The 25717-nt window shown below is 46.3% G+C and overlaps 1 protein-coding gene and 1 long non-coding RNA gene across 3 annotated transcripts; one reads left to right on the top strand and one right to left on the bottom strand.

Moving 5' to 3' along the window:
- Nucleotides 1–3644: 3644 nt before the first annotated feature.
- On the bottom strand, nt 3645–4300 carry LOC143269063 (uncharacterized). The gene is made up of 2 exons (XR_013045398.1): nt 3897–4300; nt 3645–3813 (listed from the first exon to the last, which is right to left on the bottom strand). It is a non-coding gene; the product is annotated as an uncharacterized LOC143269063 (long non-coding RNA).
- Nucleotides 4301–6759: 2459 nt separating this feature from the next.
- Ap3m2 (adaptor related protein complex 3 subunit mu 2) lies at nt 6760–25281 on the top strand. 2 transcript variants are annotated; one of them, XM_006982990.4, is made up of 9 exons: nt 6760–6868; nt 8412–8756; nt 12157–12328; nt 14728–14865; nt 18577–18662; nt 18889–19022; nt 21500–21707; nt 21951–22095; nt 23150–25281. In XM_006982990.4, the coding sequence occupies exons 2-9, from the start codon at nt 8484–8486 to the stop codon at nt 23248–23250; spliced, it is 1257 nt and encodes a 418-aa protein (XP_006983052.1). In that variant the 5' UTR covers nt 6760–6868; nt 8412–8483; the 3' UTR covers nt 23251–25281. The 2 variants fall into 2 exon arrangements, with proteins under 2 accessions (XP_006983052.1, XP_015857053.1); XM_016001567.3 differs by lacking the exon at nt 6760–6868 and adding an exon at nt 6980–8318.
- The last annotated feature ends 436 nt before the right edge of the window (nt 25282–25717 follow it).

The following is a 25717-nucleotide window of genomic DNA, read 5'->3' on the forward strand; positions in this document are numbered from 1 at the left end:
TGATTGCTTTCTCTTCGTCATTAGGAAATCTCTTAGACTTTAAAACATAGCTTCCTTCCATGCATTTTCTCTCTTATCAATAGATGTTCCTGGTAGTAGAATAGTCTGCATTGGTCTTCCGTGTTCTAACTGGATTTTGATTGTTGTTGCTGTTTGTTTTTTATTTTTTTACCCCCACCCCATTTCTGCAGACTTCCTAGGCTTAACCTCTGAAAATTTTCTTATTCCTTGTTATTCTCTTTTCATATTATCTTGTTCTCATCCATAACATTTCACCATATCTTAAAGGATGATATCTAACTGTATTTCCCATTTCTTCTGTTATAATGGACCATTCTGATTTTCTTTTTCTTGAGTTACTATTTGTAATTTATGTTCTACTTGGAAAAGAGCTTTAGATTTATTTCCATAGAACCCTATGAAGAAAACGTTTATTTTCAAGTCTTTTGTATAGCTGTGGTTATATGATTCATATTCATTTACATTAATTTCAACTTTTGTTCGTTTCATTTTCTCCTCTTCTACTTTTCTTTTTCTCCAGTTTAGTGAATAAATACTTAGCTCCTCGTACCCTTATCATGAGGTTTTAATGAAGTATGGAGTTGGGGTTGGGGGTGCTATATCAGTATATTAATATGAAAGATATTACTAAGCTAAGAATAGTCATTAAGGCTAATCAGCTAAGTACAAAATGTTCCTTCGTCACTTCCTACTTTCTTGTATCTATTTATATGTGTGCTGAAATGTGAATAGAATTGAAATCAGTGAGGAGTTGGCAGCTGTGGGTAGAAATGAAAACAAACTTGTGGAGATAAAAGAACGAAAGAGGTAACTTCGGCATTGATCTGTCTATGTGGTCAGGCTCCTCGGCAAATTCTGCCAGATGACAGCATGCAAAGATGGCTATTTGATAGACAGGAACAATTAAGGGGTGGACATTTAAAACTGAGTGGAAGGGGACCACATTCCACTCTCGCATGCAATTAGTGCTATAGCCATTCACTGATAACCCAGCAATAATACTGGGAATTATTTTACTAGAATATGTCCAAATGCTTCCCTCAGAGTGTCTCCAAGCTCCAAGAAGAGGCCACTGAAATTATCACAGTTCCTGAAATCTCATCTTGTATTTTTATTTTTCATAATGTCCTGTGATCTTAATTGATGAGGGGTTTTTGAGGGGGATAATTATATATGCTTTTAAACAAAAAATTCTAATAGTTCTCCAAATTTCAATTTTTTTTCCCTCATAAAACTGGAGAAAATTGGGGCTTCAGATCAGAATCCTATTTTTTTTTCCCAACACGATTAGAAAAAAAAATCAAACATACCAAAAATGTGAAAGAAATGTAGGTACCCATATACTAACCACCTGAATTCTAGAGTCAGAATTTTAACTTTATCAGCTAGAAGCCACAGTTCCCTAAGCTTATGAGTGACATTGAATGGAGTTAATGTTCCACCGTAATTACACAGAAGAATTCTCTGTGCTTCATGAGAGTTCTGTACTATGGCCAATTCCCCAATTGCTTTCAAACAAGTCAACACAAGCCAGCTATTAGCTGGGTGGAGGAGCTTCCAGAGATGTCTTCCCAGCTTAAAGAAACAAGTTTCAAAGTCATCTGGCTTGCTTCCTAAACACACCTACAGCTTTTGACTCTGAGAAGCCGGTGATAGCCACAGCATAAACTTAGAGCCTTCTTGGCTGGGCAACATGGGAGCAAACTGCCACTATTCTGTCCCTGAAAAGGGACCTAGACTATGCGAGAGAGGAAGTGGTAACTGGTGTGGACTTCCTCTCAACATCAAGTTTTCTACTCCAGGTTTACAGGCAACTGTCAGCCTGGATAATGCACGTTCTCTCCACATTTGCACAACCTTCTCTGCTTTCCGGAGCCTTAAAACGTTGTAAAGGCTAATGCAATTCCTCTCTTTAAAATATTTAATGTGTGTGTGTGTGTGTGTGTGTGTGTGTGTGTGTGTGTGTGTGTGTGCTTGAGTGCGTTGCGTGTATACAGGAGCACCCAGGAGTCAGAAGAGGGGATTCAGTCCTCTAGAACTGGAGTTACAGGTGGTTGTGAACCACACCGGCTGGGTGTTAGGAATCATACCCAAGTGCTCCACAAGAACAGAAAAGTGTTCTTAACTACTAAGCCATCACCCCAGCCCTAATTCTTTCAAACATAAGGACAACAGTGGCAGTCACCTCTGAAAGCCAGTTCCAGCTGTGATATGTGATATCTGAGGGCTGACTGCACAGAGTTTGGGATTTCAGACGCGAGTTCAAACCCACACTGTAGCTGCCTTAGCTGTGTGAAATACAGCCATTAGAGAATGTAACTGTCTCTTCCCTTGTAAAATAGGAAAAGTTTTATAGATGAAATAATACCCATCAAATTCTTAATGGAGTGCTCAATGAGGGACACAAGTGTTCAGTTGATGAAACTCAAAATCACTGTTCATTAATTGCTAAGGATAATATTATTTTTGAATTCTCTGATTTCTTTCCAAGCTCTTGTACATGTATCTATTTGTATGTTGAGCCTATTCCTTCTACCCTCCCCTTGTCTACCTCTTTGGCCTCCTATGGGTCACCTTTGTCACCCCAAGGAAATGACTTTCATCTGTGTAGAAAGATCATTCGTGACATTGGAATTCAAGCGTTCATTATTTGGGCTGGCAAGGTGGCTTCGTGGTTGGAGGTGCTTGTGTGCAGACCCTGGGGGGGGGGGCTGAGTTTCACTCCCAGATCCCAGGAGGTGGCACGAGTGACTGACTCCTAAGAGTTGTCCTCTAACCTCCACATGTGTTGTGGAGGCGTGTGCACACGCGTGCACGTGCGCACACACAGATAGTCAAATACATTTTTACCTTTATTATTTTTTATTTTGATTAGATCCCTTCCCCTCCCCCAGATCCTCCCCACCCCACCCAACCTCAAGTTCTTTCTCTCTTTCTTGAATTCTTTAAAAGTTAATTATTCCAACGATGATATACCATTTTGGAGTGAGAAAATGTAATGTCTATATCTGCTTGATTTAGGGTCCCTGTGGTTACTTTGATATTACAATAGATAGTGGTGCTATAGTTAAGATCTGAGACCCCCCCCAAAAAAAAGCCTATGTGTTGAAGATTGATCCCCAGTTCACAATGCTGTTGGTGGCTGAACCTTTAGGAAGAGGGACCTACTGGAAGACAGCAGAACATCGGAAGTGTGTATTTGAAAGGGGTGTTGGAAGGTAGACCCCCATCCTAGCTCTGTCTTTGCTTCTCACTGAAAGGAAAATGGCCAAAGTAGTGGCTCATCCACTATACTCTGATAGGTTTGGCCACAAACCCAAAACCAAGAGACCATGGACCCAAACCTTTGAGACAATCCTTCCCTGCTTACAAACTGTCTCTAGAACGTTGCTGGTCAAAGAACGCTGGATTATGCAACGTGCTCCTCAAATGATCCAGGTCTCCTTCCACACCCTACAAGCTGAGAGGACAGGCAGGATTTGCTGTTTGGTTTGCCTTTATGACTACCTTTACTGTCTGTGGGCTGATGGTATGAATGTATGCTTGCACATTTTAAAACACATTAAAGTATTAAATAAACGTCCAGAAGCCCTCAAGTGTTCCAAATCCCATTAGACAGAGAGTATTCAAACAGATGCAGCTTTATTATAAGTTCCTTGTTTAAACTTTTGCTTTTGTTTCTACAGATAATGCCTAGTACACACGGCAAAACCGAAAGCGGCAGGCTGTGCGGAGAGTTTTTATTTCCCCAACTCCAACCGCTGGTCTCACAGCTGCCCCAGCAACCACTTCCTGAAATGCAAACACAAACTCTTGCACACACTACCCCATACCATACAGACTGATGATGGAGTACTCGGGGGAAAGCTCCACACCTTCGGTTCGCCCCCAGGGACAGGCTCTCACGGTGGAGAGACTAGCTCAGGCAACTTCTAGTCTCTCTACGGTGGCCCCTTTCTGCTTTTCCTCCAGTGACGTAATTCTGTGTGGCTTTCCTGAGCCCGCTCGCGCAGTCCTTAGCAAGGATCTGCAGAGTCGCTGCTAGCAGAGCGGACGGGAAGCAGGTGTCCGGCGCCATCGGAGGGCAGGCCCGCGTGGGAGCCGCCTGTCCTCCCAGCGCATCCCAGGTGACTCCGGCCCGACCCGCCTCCCCTGGACCGAGGCGTTTAGAAGCACCTTAGAAACTGCACCACCCGTCAGCTGGCTTCAAAACAAAGAGTCCTTTCAGCCGCTTCAGATGCTGGCTCGTCGCCATGGCAACCGTCCTCCGCCTGCCTCCCTCCCCTCCCCTCCGCCGGGCGCCCCGCAGCTGCGTGGGTGGAGGCGCCGCTTTGTCCCCGGAGGCCGGCTTTATTTCCCGCCTTTGTGGTGGACCAGAGAGGAGTCACCCCCGGGAATTCACTGTAGAAATGCCAAGTTTCTTTTCAACCATCCTGGTTGGGTCCAGGAGAGTCCGTCCCCCTCAGGCCCAGCAGCGCCACCTTCCGTGGCGAAGAGGGCACTGCCCGGTCCGCCGCTGCGCAAAAAGCAATATGGGTTCTGGCCATTGTCACTTTTCTAGTGGCGCTCAACATTTGAGCAGGAGAGCTTTCTTGGCTGAAAAGACAGAATGGTTATGTAAACAATTAGGGCGTGTTTTCTGTTTGTTTTTCCCCCTCCAAGATGCTAATTTTAAATGATTATGCATTTTCAACATTTTTGTATTAACTTTGATGACGTCCTCAATATTTACTTTCTCTTTTCTCTGGAGAAACTTTTTTAAACATTAAAAATTAAAGGAGCCAGAAATCAATCTTTGGCTGCCATGTGAATTTGGGAGTTTGAGGGTCCTTCTAGGTCGACGCGTCTATAAGCTGTCTGAGGAGTTATAGAATGGAGACAGATGGGGCTTACAAGATCTGTCTGGAAATTAAAAAAAAAAAAAAAAAAAGAGTACAGCCTGAGAGCAAAAGATCAAGAGAGAGAAGGCAGAACAGTGTGCAGAGAAAAACAGACCGGTGTCCGTGTGCAGGGGAATATAGCGCTACATACTATAAGTTATGTGAAGTCACATTTAGGCGTCTGTGGGAGTGGTCACAGTTTTCCTAACGTCGTATTTCATAAAGGTAGATACTGGAAGAAGAGTCTGAGGCAGCTGCATCATATTTCATTGAATCAATTTTTAATGTAACTTGAAAGCCATTGCCAAATGGATAAAAAGGCTATCTGAAACACCCGGGGAATGCCGAGAGAGCCACGCACAGAAGAGAAGTCCAGCCGGTGACAGAGGGAAGTTTTTCTGCTCTCGGTTCGCAACTACAGAAAACCACATTTGATGAACAGGAAGCAGCTGGGTCTGGCACACAGCAGACATGTGTTTGCAAAGCAGAGGTTTGGGTTTTCCTTCCGAGAGCAATCTTTATCTAAATAACTACTTAGAAAATAGTATGTTACTTGCAAACCTTTTTGTTTTGTTTTTAGTCCAGGCTTTTTCCTTCCCTCAGGAAATCTTTTCATTTGATGAATATTTCTTCTCTAATTTCAAACGGGAGTTATGAGGCAATATCACAATTTGCTCTTTTTATTATTTAGCTTTGAAATTATTTTTTTAATTTTGTTTTACAACCCCCCTTCCCCGAAACCCCACTCCGCCCCGAGGCAGGGTGGGTAGCTCAAGCCTTTAATCCCAGCACTCGGGAGGCAGAGAGAAGCAGTTCAAGTTTAAGGTTAGCCTGGTCTACATAGTGACTTTCAGGCTAGCCAGCTGCCCAGAGAAACTCTGTCTCAAAAAATAAAACAAAAGGGAAAATCTTTTTTTTTTTTTTTTTTTGCACGTACGAAATATGTGTTTGCATTCGTGCATGGAAGCCCCTTGTAGGAGTCGGAAGACAATTTTGAATGTCACATCTCGCCTTTCACCTTGTTTGAGAAGGGGCCTCTGTTGTTTTGCTTTTTTTGTTGTTTTTGTTTTGTTACTGCCAGAGACCTTCTAGAGACGTGTCCAGGTTGGCATTGCCATCACCACTACAGCTTGCCATTTTATCTTACAATGTGCCCAGCATTGCCGCAAACCCCTGTCACACCTCATCTCACCGAATGCCTTATTTTAGTGTAATTGAAGGTAAATTTTTCCTCTGACCTCTGCTTCACACCTTTCCGAGTCACCGAGACCCGGGTCACTTTAAATGTAAAGTCCTTTCAAAGACCTTTAACACACCTTTATTTTACGATCGGGGAACTGGGATTCTGAAAGGAGAAGTGTTGGTCTCTGCCTCTCCTCTTCCCCTCCCTCCCCTGTTCTCCTTTCTCCCTCCACCCCCCACCCCCGACTTCTTTCTGGCTGGCTTGGAACTCCCTGTGTAGCCTAGGCTGGCCTCGAACTCACAGATAAAACTTGCTTGTCTCCTGAGTGCTGGGAATTAAAGATCTGCCCTACAACGCCCGGCAGCAGTGGCTTTTTAAGTGCGCCTGTGTAATGGAGGCTAGTCACGACCGATTATCATCCGTGACGCAGTAAATTAAGTAGTCGTACCCCGGGAAATCAGTCTACTCTTCCAGTCTACTTCCTGGCTTCCGGGAGGCCCTTTGTGATTGGACGACCGACCGTCTCCATCCTCCAACCAGGGCTGGGAGCCACAGGGCTACACCAATCGAAGGTTACCGGACCTTCAGCAAAGGCCAATCGGATGCTGGAGCCTAGCGAGCGACGGGCGACCAATCAGAGCGCAGGAACGGAGGCCAGGGAGCGGCTGGCCAATCGGCGCGCGAGCGGTGAAGAAGGAGGGGGAGGAGCCTCCGCGCAAGATGCAGTGCGCCGCGCGACTGCGCTGCAGGAGCCGGAACGGAGCCTGGGACCTGGTGGAAGCTGGTAGGGCCGGGCGCGCGGGTGGGAAGGGCCGGCCGGGTTGGGCGTCGCCTAGGAGAGGTACGGGAGGAGTCGCGGGCTAGGGACGCCGTTGCCATGGCAACACAGGTGCACAGTCCTGGGACCAGGGTCCCTCCCTGCTCCTGGACAGTTCTCTGGCTGGAGCTCCGAGGCCCACAGGGCCGGCCTCCGGTACCCCATGCTCGCAGGCTGCCGGGCTGCCATCTCTCCCGCTGCCTGCCTGCCTGTCTTTGCAGCCTGCACACCTGCGATCCGGACTCTTTCCCCTGGGAAGACACTGGGAAAACAAGGCTTAGAGCCATGGGACCACTTGTGTTAGCTCTCAGCCAGTTCTCCTCAAGGCCACCCCTGGGGTGCAGCGCAGCCGCCTCATCCTGGAGACTGTCACTGTAGACAAACTAGGGTGTCTCCAGAGATTTTTATTTATTTTTTTAAAAGCCACCCAACGAAGTACTTTGTGCACAAATAATTCAGAGAATAGGGTCTGAGTGAATGAGTAAGGATCACGAGGGCAAAAATTCCAGGGGCCAACTCTGCTCAGTAGAAATTGAAAGCCCATCATGTATGTTATTTCGCATAGGAACCACCGTAGGGTAACTAAGTTAAAATTTGATATATTTTACTTGACTCAAACATATTGCCAGTATTAGATTAATGGTAAGATATTTTAAATTGTGTCATTTTTCCACCCAAAGCCTCACAATCCCTTTGTGTATCTTACCAGCCACCTTTCAAGTTTCAGTGCCTAGTGGCTGCCATCTTTGTTTAGTTAGGTTTCTTTTGAGCCAGGATCTTTCTATGTAACCCAGGCTGGCCTCACACTTATGATCCTCCTCTCTCAGCCCCCAAGCACTGAGATACAGGCATGCACTGTACTATGCAAAGGAGTATTTGAAAAGAAATCAAGTGTATTTGTGTGTGTGCGTGTGGACAGCATCTAGTCAGTTTTCCTCGTTCACCTTACAGGTCCCAGGGAGTTGAGTCAGTGTTGTTAGTTTGTGTGGCAAACCTTACCTGCTGAGCCGTCTCACAAGCCCGAAACTAGTTTTTAAATAAATTATATTAACCACATAATTCAGGCAATGGTGAAGATAACTGAAAATATACAACTGGAAAACAAGATGGCTAATAGTTATTGTTAGGAATTCAAGGGAAGGATCCTTAGGGCTCATGGAGCAGCAGTTGTGTCCAATCCGTGGCCTGGAGGCCACATGTGGCCCAGGACAGCCATGAATGTTGAGTAAACACCAAAGTGTAAGCTTGATTCCAACACCAAAGTGTAAGCTTGAGTAAAATGTTAGGAGATTTATTTTTCCATTTTGTTTTGTAACTCAATTAATTGTATGGTTCAAGAGAATGTGGTTTGTGGATGACAGCATCGTGAGGTTGGACATGCTATGAAAGGAGGACTTGAGCCTGGTCTTGAAAGAGGGTAAGTCTTGGACAGATGGAAAATAAGAATGTTTTTAATTCAGTGAAACTGAATCGAGCCTCTTTTTTTTTTTTTTTTTTTTTTTTTTTTTAGGATTGAAAAATTAGCCAAATCCAGAGGCTTGTGGACTGAAGAGTTGCTCCTCTCCCACTGACAAGCTTCACCATGATTCACAGCCTTTTCTTGATCAACTCCTCTGGAGATATCTTCCTGGAGAAACACTGGAAAAGCGTGGTCAGCCGTTCTGTGTGTGATTACTTTTTTGAGGCCCAAGAGAGGGCCACGGAGGCAGAAAATGTGCCTCCGGTTATTCCCACCCCGCACCACTACCTCTTGAGTGTTTACCGGCACAAGATCTTTTTCGTGGCCGTGATTCAGACAGAGGTTCCACCTCTCTTTGTCATTGAATTCCTTCACCGCGTAGTGGACACGTTCCAGGTTTGTAAATGTGGGAAGGTCTACATATAAACTATAAACCATTAAAAGACACCACACACACACACACACACACACACACACACACACACACACAGCCCCTTTGACAGGCTCTCATTCTGAATTATATAGCCCAGGCTAAACTCCTATTTGCAGCAGGCCTCCTGCCTCTCAGCCTTCTAGGTGCTGGGATTATAGGCATAAGCCGCCAGACCATCCTGCAAAGTATTTTCACAGTCCTGTCTCCATTGTTTGTAGCTCGGGTTAAGAGCATTTTTAAAAATCAAAAGCAAGCATTTCTCATTTTCTGTCTGATCTTAGGTTCTTGTTTCTGTTTTCTTTTTTGGCTGCAAAAGGACCTATTGGATGCTTGTGAGCCTCTTCATGAGAGAGCCTCATGAAGTGTGATCTTCTTAGGTTTGCTCCTACATTTTGCTCACAAATTAGAGTTCAGATTTTTTTGTTTAATACTGTGAAGTTTTTGCTAACCCTTATTAGCTACATTGCTTTGAGTTGTATCCAAAAGCAATGCGTGTAAAGTTTTCTAAAAGAACAAGCAGGAAAAGCTAAGTGTATTTTAACTGCCCCTGGCAGGGGTCATTGGTGAGTCCGCTGAGTACAGGTAGCTTGTGTGCTGATATGACTTCTTGTTTCAGTTTTCCCTGCTTGTGAGAATGAGAGGTACACTGTGGTTTTCATTTTGACATGTAGCTAAGGCAACAGTTCTCAACCTGCCGCTTATCAGATATCCTGCATATCAGATATTTACATTACAGTTCATAACAGTAACAAAATTACAGGTATGACATAGCAACGAAAATCATTTTGTGGTTGGGGGTCAATACAACGTGAGGAACTGTGTTAAGGGGTCAAGGTTGAGAACCACTGCTCTAAGGGAACATGATACAGGGAGGTGAGTTATGCCAACATGTAAGGACCGTGTAAGCACAGATTCCGGATCCACACAGTGGAATCTTTGTCGTGATGGTCGCTCGACTGTAACTGTGTGGCCATTCGCATTTACTTGGATGAGAGATTAGGATCAGAGCACTGTGGTTTAACTCCTCTGTCATGTGAGGTCCGGAGTTAGCCACGTGTATGCAAGAACTGTGGAGTTAGGAAAAGGGAGGAGCATATGATTGACAGCGGCAGAGCAAGTCTGTTCTGTCCACAGTGCTCACTCCCACATCACATGACTAGAACTGTTTTCAGTGGTAAGAGAATTAAAATACGTTTTTACCTCCAAATGCTCTTCTGGATTCTAATCCCCGGGCTGCATGCTAGTGACTTTGCACAGTGAAAAACTAAAGTTACAAGACTGGGGAGGGACCAGAAGAATCCAGTAGTTAACTTGCTCAGCTCTTCTGCCTGGCCCTGCTGTGATACCGATGTGCTTTACCTACACACAAATTAACAGTCTTATTGTTACGCCAATTGCTATATAAAAAACTTTAAGCCAGGAAGTGAGAAAGGTTGTCTATTTAAAACCATAGAGGTGGAGAATTGAGAAATGGCTCATCAGTTAAAAACACTAGCTGGCCGGGCAGTGGCGGCACATGCCTTTAATCTCAGCACTCGGAAGGCAGAGGCAGGCGGATCTCTGTGAGTTCGAGGCCAGCCTGGTCTACAAAGCAGATGCCAGGACAGCCAGGACTGTTACACAGAGAAATCCCGTCTGGAAACACACACACACACACACACACACACACACACACACACACACAAAAAAAAAAAAAAAAAAAAACAAAAAAAAACAAAAAAAAAAACAAAAAAAAACAAAGAAACACTAGCTGCTCTTCAGAGGACCCAGGTTCGATTGCCAGCACCCACATACTGGCTCACAACTGTCTGTAACTTCAGTTCCAGGTGATATGGTGCCCTATTCTGGCCTCTGTGGGCACTGCATGAATATGCACAGCTAGATAATACCTGTACACAGAAAAGAAAAATTAGCAACCACACAATATTGAAACGACAGAGGGATTTTGGAAGGTAGACTAAAGATGGGTTTTGAGGAGTAAGAGTGGAGCAGTGTGGAGCTAATTAGTGTCTAGCTTCATGTGTGGCCTCTTGCAACATTTTTCCCCCTAGTTCTTGAAGGTTTTGGAGTCCCAGCCGCAGAATTGCAACTGCTCTTGCTGTAGTACCTAGCACTGTAGGGCTCCCTGCGTGTTGTATTTGATTGACAGAATCCCCTGAAATGAGGGCTTGCTTTTAAAATGCAATCACTGTTGGGAGAGAAACGTGGTATTTTCCTTCCATGATGCTCTCATTTTTTTTTTTTTTTGTTCTAGGAATATATTCTTTGTTCTTGAGTGAATTTATCTTGGGCCCTCACTGATATTCGTTGTGTCTGCTGTAGTTTAGGCTACATCTCACAGAATCAGTTTGGTGGCCAGGTGGTGAGATTATCCGAGGCTCATCCCGTTGCTTGAGCAGTGAAGGTCCCTGAGGAGTGGGATCTGGAGAAGGAAGAATAGGTGTGTGTTTGCAGATGGCTTCGCGTCAAGGAACTGGGAGGCAGACTTCAGCTTAGCAGTCAAACTGTCCTTGAGTAGAAGAGGATTTCTCAGCTGTGCGCCTTCCCATCCGGGGAACTGTATAACCATCTTAGAGGTCCTGTAAGAGCCAGGCCTGACACTTTGAGAAACGTCCATTGACGGAACACTCATCTTTCTCCCCTAGTCATATTTACCAGGTTTGGGGGTCACAACTTTCTCATGCGTCTGCATAGCGTTACCCACATTATACAGTTAAATCAAGACTAAATTAGTTAATGAGTGACAGGATTATAACCCAGGAGCCCCTGGATTTGTTCCAGAGTGCTGGAAAAGAGAAGATGAGAAGAATATAATTTTCTGTGCTTTTTCTAGATAATTTAGATGTAAGGTTAGCCCTTTAAGTAAATGACAGACTTTTGAGAATCCCAGCATCAGGGGTGCTCTAAAGAGGCCTTCTGCGGAGCTAATGTAGTCTTCCTTTTCATCATTTTCTGAATGAATTTCAAGAAAGTACACAGCAGAAGGATTAAAAGGTTTTATGTATATTTCTGTGTTATGTCAATCTTTACCACTTTGCATAGCTCGTACGTTTTGTATATGAGCATATCTAGTCTAGGTTAAGTTTTATATATATATTATCAAGTGAGGAAATCAACCCAAAGAGCTTGACTTCCTCTGGTTTAGAGGGAGCTACTGACAGCACAGGTACCATCACCTGTCCTGTGTTGTTACCCCCAAGCCAGGCTGCCCAGGAGGACCGAGGTCTACCCTGTCCTCTCCTGGGAGAATGCCCTGGACACGCTGGTTAAACCCCGTGGACAGACAAGTCCTTACTCTCAGGAATATTGTTTCATTTTTTTCCTCCATCCCCAGTGATGAATCCTTTTGTTCTTCTTCACTAGGACTATTTTGGAGTCTGCTCAGAGCCAGTGATCAAGGACAATGTGGTTGTGGTCTACGAGGTCTTGGAAGAGATGCTGGACAACGGGTTCCCCTTGGCCACTGAGTCAAACATCCTCAAAGAACTGATAAAGCCCCCCACCATTCTCCGGACAGTGGTCAACACCATCACAGGTGTGAGTGGTTTGTGGGTGTGGGTGGGGCTGCAGGAGGCCGATGCTCCCCCCAAGTCCCAGCATCTCTGAGTCCTTGGGAATCTCATTTTACCTTTTATGTGCTGTGAGGCTGACCTAAAATTATAATCCTATGTGGAAAGTACTTCAATTTTTCTGTAGTTCCTGGTGGTAGAGCACTTAGCATGTAATCTCAGTTTTGAAAAAAAAATATTTAACAGATTTTCTTCCAATTAAAGTGGAAAACATGATTAGTATGGAAACCTCAGAAACACAGGGAAGCAGAAGAAGAGCATGGAAATTTCCAAATTTAGCTACTCTTTTACTATTTATACACATGTGTGTTATGTGCATGTGTATATATTTCTCTCTTCTAGATAGATGAATGATGAGCAGACAAAATACATTTTTTATTTAAATTTTATGTATATTAAAATTTATGTTTTGCATGCATGAATATTTGTGCACTACTTGTATGTGTGGTTTCCTGAGAAGGCCAGAAGAGGACATCTAATCCCCTGGAACTGGAGTTGCAGACAGTTGTGAGCTGCCATGTGGGTGCTGGGAATTGAACCCCTGTCCTCTGGAAGAGCAGCCAGTGCTCTCAACCGATGTTCTCTAGCACTCAGAATACTTCTAAATAATGTGTATTTTTTTTTTTAAAATCATGCCTCTTATTAATGTTTTATGAACATGCAATTGTGATATACTGACATTATTGTTAATGACTAGTGTTCTATGTTCAATGGACTCTGACATATTTGTCTATTTATGATGTTCTTGATTTTTTTTTTTTTTATCCTTTCAAAGACAAAGGATTCTCATGTTTGAGTCTTGTCTACTCAGTTCTGGAAATGAGGGGTTTCAGAGATTCCCACACATCAGGCCAGAAACAGTCATGGCTGCCTTTGCAGAATCCATCCACTGTCACCAACCCCGCTAACTGTTGAGGATGTGAGCCACTATATACACACTGATTGTTGTTACTGGGGAAGGTTCCAAACCTGTTTGCGTGTGGACTTTCCCCTCCTTGTGACTGACTTTTTGTGCCCTCTTTTCATTTTTTATTGAGCTGGTTTTGGATCTTTCAACACCGACTTGGAAGAATGCCTTTCATTGGTGCTTGCCCTCTGCTACGGAGGTGTGCCCCTTGGTTTCTAGGCTCTGCTTTGAAAGTTGCATTCTTCATGTTCCCCACAGCCTGGGACTTCCACTTAGCTTTGTCATGGCATTTGCTGAGTCACACATGAAATGTTTGACTTAGTGAGACTCATCCGTGTGATTCGTTACGTTTTCACGTGTCTTGTTTAATAATGTAAATGGGGGTTTCAGAGAATTTGACAAACTAATTTTTGAAAATACGAGTATGAAGAGTAGCAAGACCGTTAGTTCTGTGAAGGCATCACAGGAGGGTTGGTTTGCCCTATCATCCGTCCAGACGCATTAAGTTCGTGTGGCTCATGAGACAGAAACTGAGTCACCACATTGGAGGAGACAAGTCAGATCTGCAATTTGTTTTAAGGAAAGTGAGAGAAAATGTTGTACCAGATACATGCAATTCCATTTTGATGATTTAAAAAGCATAGTACTGGCCCAGTAACCAATTTATTGTTTTGGTTTTTTTGCAATTGTCTGAGTTTGGTTTAAACCTTAAAATCTTTGTGAGTGCTCTGTTAGAAAGTTTTTAGAGCCCCGATCTCACTCAGCTGTAGAAAAAATTCCTTTGAGACCCTCGTTTTGAAAAGCTGGCATGTTTTATACACGTGCTGACGACTATACCTGTGTTACGGAGTTCTTTCTTTAAAGAGATACAGGCGGTGGGAAAGGAAACAGGATTTCAATTGGTTACCGACATCAGTTCTCTCTAAAATAAGCTTTGATGTCCGGGAGCAGGGCAGCGAGGAGGCGGTACAGCAGCAAGGACCCGGCAGGGTCTGGCTTCGTTCTTCTGTTCACTGTTGGCATGGGGCAGATCCTGTTGATGTAAAAACACTTCCACCTTCCATCGCTGTGCCTGAGAACCTGCCTTAAACTAGAATACTGTCTCACTGATGGTGACGGTGTGTCAGTGTGTGGGTGCCCGCCCCCCCAGAAACACGGTACCTTATCTAAGCTGCTGTGGAATTTGAGATCCTTCGGTCCTCGTTGCTCTCCAAACCAAATATGATATCCGCTTCTCAGGTGGCTTCCTTTAAACCTTTCCTCGAGGCAGCAGACCAGATGGCGACAATGGACTTTAAAATTAGACCAGGCTGTCCTACATAGGAGAAGCGAAAGGCTTACCTTCCAAATGGTATAACAAGGGGGTAGGAACTCCAAGGGGCATGTCCTTAGGTGGCTAGATTTGAAGTGGCATTAAAATACCAATTGGATTTTAGTCACCAGTATTAATTGTCTCAGGAAGCACCAATGTGGGGGACCAGCTTCCGACCGGGCAGCTGTCGGTGGTGCCTTGGCGACGGACTGGGGTGAAGTATACCAACAACGAGGCCTATTTCGATGTGGTTGAAGAGATAGACGCCATCATCGACAAGTCAGGTGGGTGCCGAGAAGTTGCTCTCTGAGTGTGTGTGTGTGGGGGGGGGGGCTGCTTTTCTTGAGTGTGCGTGACCATGCAGCCGAGACCCTGACACGTCGCCCTTTGTGGAACTTCTCTTGAATGAGAAACGGAGTAGCAGGACTGAGTTTTGCGGCAAGGCACAAGGTGGGGAAGGGTTACGCTGAGGGACCAGGCCAAAGATGGCGGTGCATACCCATCACTGAACTGAGGCTGGAGGATCAAGATTTCCAGGCCATTTGGGGCTATGCAGCCAGACCCTGTCTCAAGAAACCATGAAAGAAGTGGGGGAAGGGGGTGGGAAGGAAGTACCAAGTAAGCTCTTGTTGGTTAGATTTTCTGTTTGAAAGTATCGGCTTCCCAGGTCTGCAGGCAGAACTAGTCATAATGACAGGTTTTTCCCTGTTTTTGTTTTGTGTTTTCTTCAGTTAAGTAAATAGAAGTAGGAGTCCTGGGGCTGAGGACTTGGGGGTCCTTCACATTCCTGCACTTACCCCTCCACTGTCCGCTGTTGGGAACGTGGTCAGAGCACGGGGAGAGTCTGACCATCCAACCCCTAACAGGACCCAGGCCGTTAGTCTGTGGCCGTGGAAAGGTGGTCCAGGTGAAGAAGTGCCGGCAGATGGGCTCGGCCTTCGTGCAGAGGCGGCTGCTCTGTCAGCAGAGTGCAGCGATGATGGCCTCCCATCTGCACTGCTTGGGAGCTGCCTCCACAGCAGGGGTCACAGAAATGAGCCCAGACAAAGGAAATAGTGAGACCTTAAAACTCGGGCGTCAGGGGCTGGAGAGATGGCTCAGTGGTTAAGAGCACTGGCTGTTCTCCCAGAGGTCCTGAGTTCAATTCCCAGCAACCACATGGTGGCTCACAACCATCTGTAATGAGATCTGGCACCCTCTTCTAGCATGCAGGCATATATGCAGACAGAACACTGTGTACATAATAAATAAATAAATCTGAAAAAAAAGAAAAAAAACTAAGGCATCACAGTATTTCTTCATATAAACACAAATGAGAAATAACCTAACCATCCACTAAAAAAAAAAATATGATTAATAAGCCTTGATACAGTCACCCAGAGCACTATACAGTAGTGAAAAAAAGAGAATAAGTTACTGATCCACCCATCAACATGTCTCTTACACTGTTGAGAAAAAAGTCAGACGTATACGTTATCCCATACAGTGAATTGCATTTAGTGACCCTTGAAAGCAGGTGCAATTAAGGCTATAGAAGTCAGAATTAGGGAGAAGAGGATGTCACTAGCTAGGAAGGACAGGGAGGCACATGCTGTCATGTTAGAAAATTTCCACGTTTGATGTGGATGGTATTTAAAATGTTCAGAAATTCCCTGAGCGATAAGGTTTTTACATTTTGATAATTTATGTCACTGCAAAAAAAAATGTTTTTAATTGACCCTAGAGAGATGGTTCAGCAGTTAGGAGCCCTGGCTGACCCTCTGTGGGCTCAGTTCCCAGCCCTGACATGGTGGCTTCCATCTGTCTATAGCTCCAGTTCCAGAGGATCCGATGCCCTCTTCTGGCCACCATAGGCACCATGCACACGTGGTCCACACCATACAAGCAGACAATACACCCATACACATAGAATACAAATACTGGAAAAGTATTTTTTTAAACTTTTTTTTTTTTTATTAGAGTGGCAGTCTATATCAGGCTTGATGGCACAGGCCTTTATTCCAGCACTCTAGGGAGACAAAGGCAGGTGGATCTCTGAATTCAAGGCCAGCCTGGTCTATATTGTGAGTTCCGGGCCAGTCAAGGCTAGATAGTGAGACCCTGTCTTTAAAAACAAACAAATAGAAAAATACAGTGAGTAGCCAGTCGTGTCGCAGTGTGGGAGGTTGATCTACAGTGAGGTGGACTGGGGGCAGTGGCAACATTGGAAGGCTGTGCCTGAAGTCCTGGCTCAGAATATAGGTGAGTAAATATTCCTGGACAGAGAGGAGTGGATCCCAGACAGCGGTGCATACCCGCCTTCCCATTACTAGGAAGTGAGGCAGAAGGAGCAAGTTTGAGGCTAGCCTGAACTACAAAAAATGGTATTAACTAGATGTGGCAAGGGACGAGGTGGGAGTAGCCATGTGTACCTGGCTCAGGCAGCCGGGTGGATAGTGTCACCTTAAATGACAGGAATGGGAGCCGTCAGGGAGTCAGAGCGAATTTGCTGTTGCAACAAGCTTGCAGCCTTGGCGACACCTGGAGAGGAATCCTTCAGTCAGCCGTGAGGCTGGGCTTGAAAACGCAGTGTGCCACAGGGCCTGCACAGGTGCCAGCCAGACGGGGTCCCAGTGCACCACAGGATCTGTACAGGTGCAGGACAGACAGACAGACAGAGTCCCAGTGCACCATAAGACCTGCACAGGGATAGACAGATAGACAGAGTCCCAGTGCATCACAGGACCTGCGCAGGTGACAGACAGACAGACAGAGTCCCAGTGCATCACAGGACCTGCGCACGTGACAGACAGATAGACAGGGTCCCAGTGCATCACAGGATCTGCACAGGTGCAGGACAGACAGACAGAGTCCCAGTGCATCACAGGATCTGCACAGGTGCAGGACAGACAGACAGAGTCCCAGTGCATCACAGTATCTGCACGGGTCTGGACAGACAGACAGGGTTCCAGTGCATCGCAGTATCTGCACGGGTCCGGACAGACAGAATTCCAGTGCATCACAGGATCTGCATGGGTCCGGACAGACAGACAGGGTTCCAGTGCTGAGATGGGAAGTGGACATGGGCTTCTACCCCAAATCAGGAGCTGTCTGCAATTGACAGTGACTTGCAAAGGAAAAAGTAGTCTTCTCCATTGGCGTCTCACTGGGGTATTAACCACACTAAAGGGCAGACTCTGTGCCATCTGTAGATGGCCAACGCAAAATGTACTCAATGGTCAAATGGTTGACCTTTTGGCTCACTGGGCTTCGTTTGGGCATGTTTTGTTTTACTGGACTTTTGCTTGCCTATTTTGGTTTCCCATTTTGTGGTTTTGTGGGTTTTTTTGTTTATGTTTTGATTATTTGTTTTTTAAAGAGAGAGGCCTAGAGTTGGGTAGGGAGGGAGGTGGGTAGACTCTGGGAGGAGTTGGAAGATGGGAACAACATGATCAGAATATATCGTGTGGAAACAATTTTTTCCAATCAAAGAAACACAATGCACATAATTGGGTGTGATCGAGACTGAAGCCTTGGGGAAGGCTAAGTACTGCAGGGAGAAAGAAAGAGAGGAAGTCAAGGCCTGAGTACACATGCTGCATTTTATAACCTGCAGAGACCTGGGCCTGCTGAGGAAGAGCTGCTAGGAAGATGAAGGAAGGGAGGAAGGAGGGGAGAGGGAGGAGGGGGGAGGGAGGGGAGTTGTTTGTAGAGACCTGTAGGGTGAGGACCACGGGTCTCACAGATCTTCTGCAGTACCAGTTCAGGTGCTGGCGCTCTGTGGCTGTGGCACTAGATGGAAACCCGTCTAGGCCTCCTCATCTCTCACTGGTCTCTGTCTCCACGCTTTCATCAGAGTTCTCAGACCGGAGCTTGGATGATGGACAGATGGACTGGACAGAAGGCCTGGGTGTCTAGACGGAAGAGAGGAGGGCAGGAGGGAGGGAGAACAGAGAGAGAGGCCGGAGGAACACAGGCTTCTGTGGTCTCTAGCGTCCTTGTCCTTTTCCTGTTAGGTTCCACAGTCACCGCTGAGATCCAGGGGGTGATTGACGCCTGTGTGAAGCTGACCGGGATGCCAGACCTCACCCTGTCCTTCATGGTACTGTCCACAGCCGGTGTTAACTTTTTGTGGCATGGGAGATGAGGTGTTTCTGGAAGGAGTGATAAGAACTCGCACAAGAGGCAATCAGGGTGGCCCTGAGGCCTCCGTGGGCTCGGGACGCTTGTACGTGCCTAGTGAAAATGTCGTCTGGATTGCTGTTCAAAGGAAACCCGGGAGCTCACCCCTACCTCTTCTCCTTCTTCTTCCCTGCCTGGTGCCGCAGAACCCCAGATTGCTGGACGACGTTAGCTTCCATCCCTGTGTCCGTTTCAAGCGCTGGGAATCTGAGCGCATCCTCTCCTTCATCCCTCCTGATGGCAACTTCCGCCTGCTCTCCTACCACGTCAGCGCACAGAAGTAAGCAGCTCCCGGGAGTCTGTGGAAGCTATGTCTGTAGTGGCTAGCCACGCCCCCACGCCCCCGCGCACGCGCCCTCCTCCCCACTCCCCTGGGTTCAGGTTCCAGCTCCTTGGGTTGCTCGGTTGCTCACTGCATCAATGCAGGGAGCTGCTTTCCCACTCCGTCTCTTTCTTTTCTGGGGATAGCGAGTGTCTTTCTGTGAGGACGGAGAGGACAGTGCTTCGCTCGGGGCAAGGGGGCACTGAGGCTGCCATTACTGCTTTCGGTGGTGGTATCTGCTGGGTCAGTCTTGCTGTCTAGCCCAGCCTAGGCTGGCCTTGAACTCACAGTCCCCCCTGCTGGGCTTACGGGTGTGGGCCACGAGCACAGCCCCTGCTTTATATTGTTGCTCCCTTCCTCAGAAAAATCAGTAGTAAATCCCTTGACATCCAAAAGGTGGTTAATCATGCTTTGAAAGAGTGTCCATGCAGTGAGTTTGGCTCTCACGTGCTTCCTTATTTGGGAGCTCTGATTTGCAGTAAAAGGTATGTGGAGTTGGGATCCTAAGGACTCAGGACCAGTGCCTCCTCTCTGGTGACTCAGGTGTCTGTGTGCCTGAATCTGATTGCCCCAACTCACACCTCTCCTTTCTTCATAGATATGACCAGGCAAGTTATTCAACCTCAGAGAAGCAGAGAGATGTTGGTATTCACGTATAAATCAGTACCTGACCAGAACACAGAACGTAAATGTTAGGAGCCATGGCTTCTCGAGCCCATTTTAATGTCCCACACGGTGACAACCTATCCCATCTCTGGGGCCCTGTGCGGGTCAGGATGAAGTCAGATGCACTCTCTTGAAGAGGCCGGGGTGATAGCTCTCAGCAGCAGAGTTCCTGTCTAACAACCTTGAGACTCTAGCTTCCGTCCACAGTCCTGCTATATAAACAAGCCATAAAAGGGCTGTGAGGTATGAATAGTGTTGTCCCATATCCAGGAATGGTGACTTTGTGTCCTAAACACAGCCCAGAAAAAATGCTGTAGCCCATGTCCTAAACATAGTTCAGAAATGCTATAGCCCGTGTCCTAAACACAACCCAGAAATGCTGTAGCCCATGTCCTAAACACAGCCCAGAAATGCTGTAGCCCATGTCCTAAACACAGCCCAGAAATGCTGTAGCCCATGTCCTAAACACAGCCCAGAAATGCTGTAGCCCATGTCCTAAACACAGCCCAGAAATGCTGTAGCCCATGTCCTAAACACAGCCTGGAAATGCTGTAGCCCATGTCCTAAACACAGCCCAGAAATGCTGTAGCCTGTGTCCTAAACACAACCTGGAAATGTTGTAGCCTGTGTCCTAAACACAGCCTGGAAATGCTGTAGCCTGTGTCCTAAACACAGTCTGGAAATGCTGTAGCCTGTGTCCTAAACACAGCCTGGAATGACCTCTTGCTCCTTCCTGCTCCTGCTGATTCTCCAAACAACTTGGTGCATAGCTTAGTTTTCTCCATTCTTCCCCAAAGAGGCATCAGAAGAACTTCATTTTCTAGACACCACCTTCATTTTTCTAAAACAAAAGCAGTATCCCTGCTTTCTGAATTTAAGATGAAGAGTAAGTCTCGGATGGGGAGGAAAATGTACCAGAGGGACAAGGGAAGCGTACTAGAAGGGAAAACAGTGGCGGTTTCTTTAGTATCTTAGCAAAGTGGGAAAATTTAAATATGCAAAAATACAATAAACGAGAGAGGCCAGTGAGATGTCTTAGTGGGAAAACCCTTGCAGTGAAGGCTGACTGCTTCGGTTCAAAGAGGGGGAGACCCCAACTCCACGGACTTGTCCTCTGAACTCCACATACATGAGCATAAACACACATCACACATGTACACACAGCAATAATACATTGAAACAATTAAAACCAGTTTAAATCAACGAGAAAAGATATAGAGAACAGTGAAGGGAGTATGTTATTTTTAAGATACTTGTCTGATGTTTAAGATACTTCTCTGCCTGTTTTCTGTGTACAAGTGTTTGCTTGCATGTATATATGTGCACTGCCAGTGCCTGGTGCCTGGGGAGGCCAGAAGAGGGTGTCAGATCCCCTAGAACCAGAATTCTTGTGAGCCTCCCTGTGGGTACTGGGGACCAAACCTGGGTCCTCCTTAAGAGCAGCAAGTGCTTCTAACTGCTGCTGCAGCTCTCCAGCCCTCAAAGGAGATTTTCTTTTTTCAAAATTTCTTTAGCTTTATTTGTTTTATTTTATGTGCATGAGTGTTTTATTTATTTACGTGTATGTATGCATGCCTGGTGCCTGCAGAGGTCAGAAGAGGGTGTCTGATACACTGGAACAGGAGTTATGGACAGTTGTGAGCTGTCACAAGGGTGTTGAGAACCAAACCCAGGTCCTTTGCAAGACCAGCCAGTGCTCCTAATCGCTGAGCCGTCCCTCCAGCCCCTGGTGTTTCCTCTTTGAAGAGGGTGTTTCGTCTCTTTTGCAGCCTGGTTGCAATTCCAGTCTATGTCAAACATAGTATCAGCTTCCGGGACAGCAGTTCACTTGGACGCTTTGAAATCACAGTGGGACCGAAGCAGACCATGGGAAAGACAATAGAGGGTGTGATTGTCACCAGCCAGATGCCCAAAGGAGTCCTGAATATGAGCCTCACTCCATCCCAGGGGACACACACGTTTGACCCCGTGACAAAGGTAGGGGGCTGGGCATTTGAATCACCCTCAACACAGGCTGGATCCCTGGTTGGAAGGCAAGATCAGTCAAAGGGACTTGGTCCTAAAGGCCTCTGACAGAGGGTTCTCTGTGGAACCCTCCCCCTGCATCAGAGGTGGCTGATAGTATGGAAGGCCGATGGCTTGAGGTCGGAGCTCTGAGTTCAGATAAAAACAACACAGTGGTTGTGTGGGAAAACCCACTTCTATGTGTTTTCTTCCAAGATGCTGTCTTGGGATGTAGGAAAAATAAACCCACAAAAGCTGCCAAGTTTGAAGGGGACAATGAGTCTTCAGGTCGGAGCTTCTAAGCCAGATGAGAACCCCACAATTAACCTGCAGTTTAAGATCCAGCAGCTGGCCATTTCTGGTGAGTGACACATCTTGGGTGCTTTTGAAAGGAGTGGAGATTGCCAGGTACAGACCTTGGTATCTGCTGGGACTCTCTGACGATGGGTCCCACTTGGTCTGGATCTTTTACCCTGTATGGACTCATCAGTGAGAGCTTTCCCAGTTTGGACTACTCAGAAGCTAGCAGAAAGACCCGGAGTCAAATTGTCGGGGACCCAGTGAGAGATGAGTTGACGGAGGTCTCCGTAGGCCATTGTTGGATTGTGCTAGAGTTGTTGATTTGAGCTGCCCAAGCGCTTCAGTCTGAGGGTACTTCTCCATTCTTCCCCGGGCATGGGAAGAAAACAGCCCCACAGGTCTCCCAGCTTCAGCAGACCTCGCTGCTCACCAGTACTGTCTTTAGACATTGCCGGTCGTGACTAGCTTGACCACACTTAGGAAAGTAGGACGAGATAATATTTTCTGAGTGTTTACTATGTTTCATCTATCCCTAAGCATTTTTTTATTCTTGTTTAGCTTTTAGAATAGACTTCTGAAATCCTTAGGAAGAAATGGGCTTTATCTTTAGAGAACATTCTTAGTTTTCTTTACTAAAAGACTCTTTAACTTAGGTGATTAAAGTTAAGTGATATGTTCTTCCTCCAAAACCACTTAATAGGCCATAAAGCGATTGGCAAAATAATTTCTGTTCAGTTTGGCAAGATTGTTTTGGAAGCCTCCATTGATCTGTCCATTTCCTTCCGTTATTCATTAATCCTGTTATCCTTCTTCGGTCCAATAATTTGAGCAAAACAGTGTTATTTTGTCCTCGCCCTCCATGCAATCTGCTTGACTCTCTGCCCTTTCCACTGAGAGGAGGGCTTCTCCCAGGAGAGCTGTTTTCTGACGTAATCTTTGCCGCAAATGTCCATACCGAGATAGCAGGTCTGTTGGCCTCTGCTTCGAAGAATGGGCCCCTTAGACAGTCTCTTCCACACACCCCACTTCTGTATCGACGCAAACCCCAGACAGCTGTCTGCTGCTGCTTCTGAGAGACGCTCACCTCCTACTCCTCTCTTCCTTCCTCCCTCCAGGACTCAAAGTGAACCGTCTGGATATGTACGGAGAGAAGTACAAGCCCTTTAAGGGCATCAAATACATGACCAAAGCCGGGAAGTTCCAAGTTCGAACCTGAAGGGCATGGGTCGCGGGAGGAGCAGTCACGAACACTTTTTCCTTTCTTACTTGTCTAAAAGTAAAATGTCAGCCTGTTTCTTAGGTCAGTTCCCTCCAGGCTCCATCTGCTCCCCTTGTCTTCAGTGCCATGGAACTGATCAAGGGAGAAAAGGTTCATGGGGAAAACATGGCCAAACCCAGCACGGCACCCACTGAGTTCTAGAGACGTGTATGGTGGAGAGCAGTGATAGTGTATCTCACTACTTTTAACATGGTTGTCACAGCGTGGGGAAAAAAGACCAGCATTTGCTGTTTGTTGGGTTTTCACTATCTAGATCCAGTGGAAGATGTCTCTATTGAATTTTTTTTAAGATAGAAAAATTTGAAAGACCAAAAAAAAAAAATTGGAAGAAAAAAATGAGTGTTGAGTCCAAGAAAGACCAGTTGCAGACTGGATATGTGGGTCTGGGTTGTAACTCAGTGGCAGAGCGCTGGCCTAGGTCGTATACAAACCCCGGTTCATTCCTAACACCGCCCGCAGTGGAAAACAGATCTGCTGTATGAGGGACAAGACAGAAGAGCCGATGTGGAGAGAGTTGTGATGAGAGAATGCTCCAGTGAAGGACGGGCCAGAAAAGAGATCAGAGTTCCCACAGGGGCTGCGAGGAGTGGGGTGGAGTGCTTTCTTCCTGACCCTTCTCACGTATAGAAGGAATTTGCATGCCCAGGACTTTTCCAAGTTCAAGTCCACACTTGACGTGACATCGCAATGGAATCAGTTTCCCTTGGAGACTGGAGTGCTATGGCCTGGCCTTTAGAATCTCGCTTGGGCTTGCTCTCCGTGCTGGCCCATCATCTTGGTGGGAAGGTGACCTGCCAGAGCAGTTTACAGTCTTTTCCTGGCAGTCTGGCTCCTCGGTGGGAGCTCCTCCATAACGGTGTCTGGTGCAGCCAGATTTTATGAATTATAGTAGTGGAACTGAGATGGGAACTCATGTCCCACGGAGTGGACCTTGCCTATACGCGGTGACTCCAGTAGTGTTTGTCAGGCTGGATTGGCCCTAAGCCTTGCCCTTTCCTGTCTGAAGGTTCCCATCGGAAGCCCCAGGTGGGCACGGGCACATGAGTCCATGAAGCTGCTTCCCACCGTCTGTACACTGTCATCTACCTGTTGACAGCAGACAGCTCCCAGGCCACTTTTAAGAGAAAAAAAAAAAAAGGCGTCTTGAACCTTTGAATAAAATCAAATGCCAAAGGAGGGCAGGCTGTGTTCTCTTGAGTGACCCACCAGTTTAAACCATGGCAGCTGAAGGAGCATGACTTTCCTAAAGAGTATTTCTAAATCTGTCCCAGCGTGTCCGTTGCTCATTTTAATATTTGCATCAGTGGTGGGGTTGTTGTTTTTAACTTACTGCTTAGGGAGCAGCTTGCGCTCTGTCGTGCGTGGAGGGAAGGAAGGATGTTTCCTCTCCTCTGTACATCTCTCCCCTAAAGTCCTGTTTTAAGTACTTGTGCTTATTCATTTTTTATTTTTATTTTCTGGCCAGTTTTATCTTGCCGTGGCCGGTACTTAGTTTTGCTGCCAAGTGGAGTTTCTCTGTGTTTTTTCTTGTGGGGTGAACTGTGCTGTGTACAACCAGCTGATTCTTACCGTTCCACTCCCGAATCTGGACCAGCGTAGCTCCGCACACCTAGAGTCGAGGGAGACACTCTGCAGATGGCTTTCAGAATGGGAAGTCACTTCCACGGGCCCCGCAGGATTCTGAGGTTTCTTGGGTCACAGAAACTATTGATATCGGTCCTTGAATATGTCCGGGAGGTTCCTTTATTCCGTCTAGCACAGTATAGCTTGTCTGCCTAGAAAGTTGGAATGTGGGACCTGCAGGCCTAGACCTTGTGGATGTAGCCAGGCCTGGCTGTCCCCACCCAGGGACTGTCAGTCAGCAGGGGGGATGTGTGGGGAGTCTCAATAGCTCCTCACTCTGTGCGGGGTCCATGTGCAGAAGTAGTATTTCTGTTTAAGTCTTAATAAAGCTTTACCAGTCTTCCAGTCTCTGTCTGGTTACTAAGACTAGCAGTAGCACTCCACTGTGTTTCCCTAAGTAGAAGGTGCTTATTTGAGAACTCTGAAGCCACCTGGAGAGTGTGATTCTCCAGTCACCCCTGGGGGACAGGTCATGTCGGTACTGGTGCTGTTTGTAAGGTTGGTGGCCTCTAAGGTCCAGAGGAATCTAATGATTTTTCCTAGGATAAAAAAAGCTGTTAAAGCCTTTGGTGCTATTTCATGTTCAGTGTTCTTTCTCCCTCCCTGCTGCAGGAAGCAGAGCCCTAAGGTCTCAGGTGTCTCTTGTAGAGATTTCTGGGGGAGCTAGGCATCAGGGGTGCCTTAGGTACTTTCCTGTTGCTGAGACAAAAACACCATAACCAAGGCAACTTATAAAAGAAAGCGCTTCATGGGCTGATGGTTTCAGAGGTTCGAGTCCATG

The sequence above is a fragment of the Peromyscus maniculatus genome, chromosome 17, assembly GCF_049852395.1.
Source record: "Peromyscus maniculatus bairdii isolate BWxNUB_F1_BW_parent chromosome 17, HU_Pman_BW_mat_3.1, whole genome shotgun sequence".
Classification (NCBI taxonomy): Eukaryota; Metazoa; Chordata; class Mammalia; order Rodentia; family Cricetidae; genus Peromyscus; species Peromyscus maniculatus.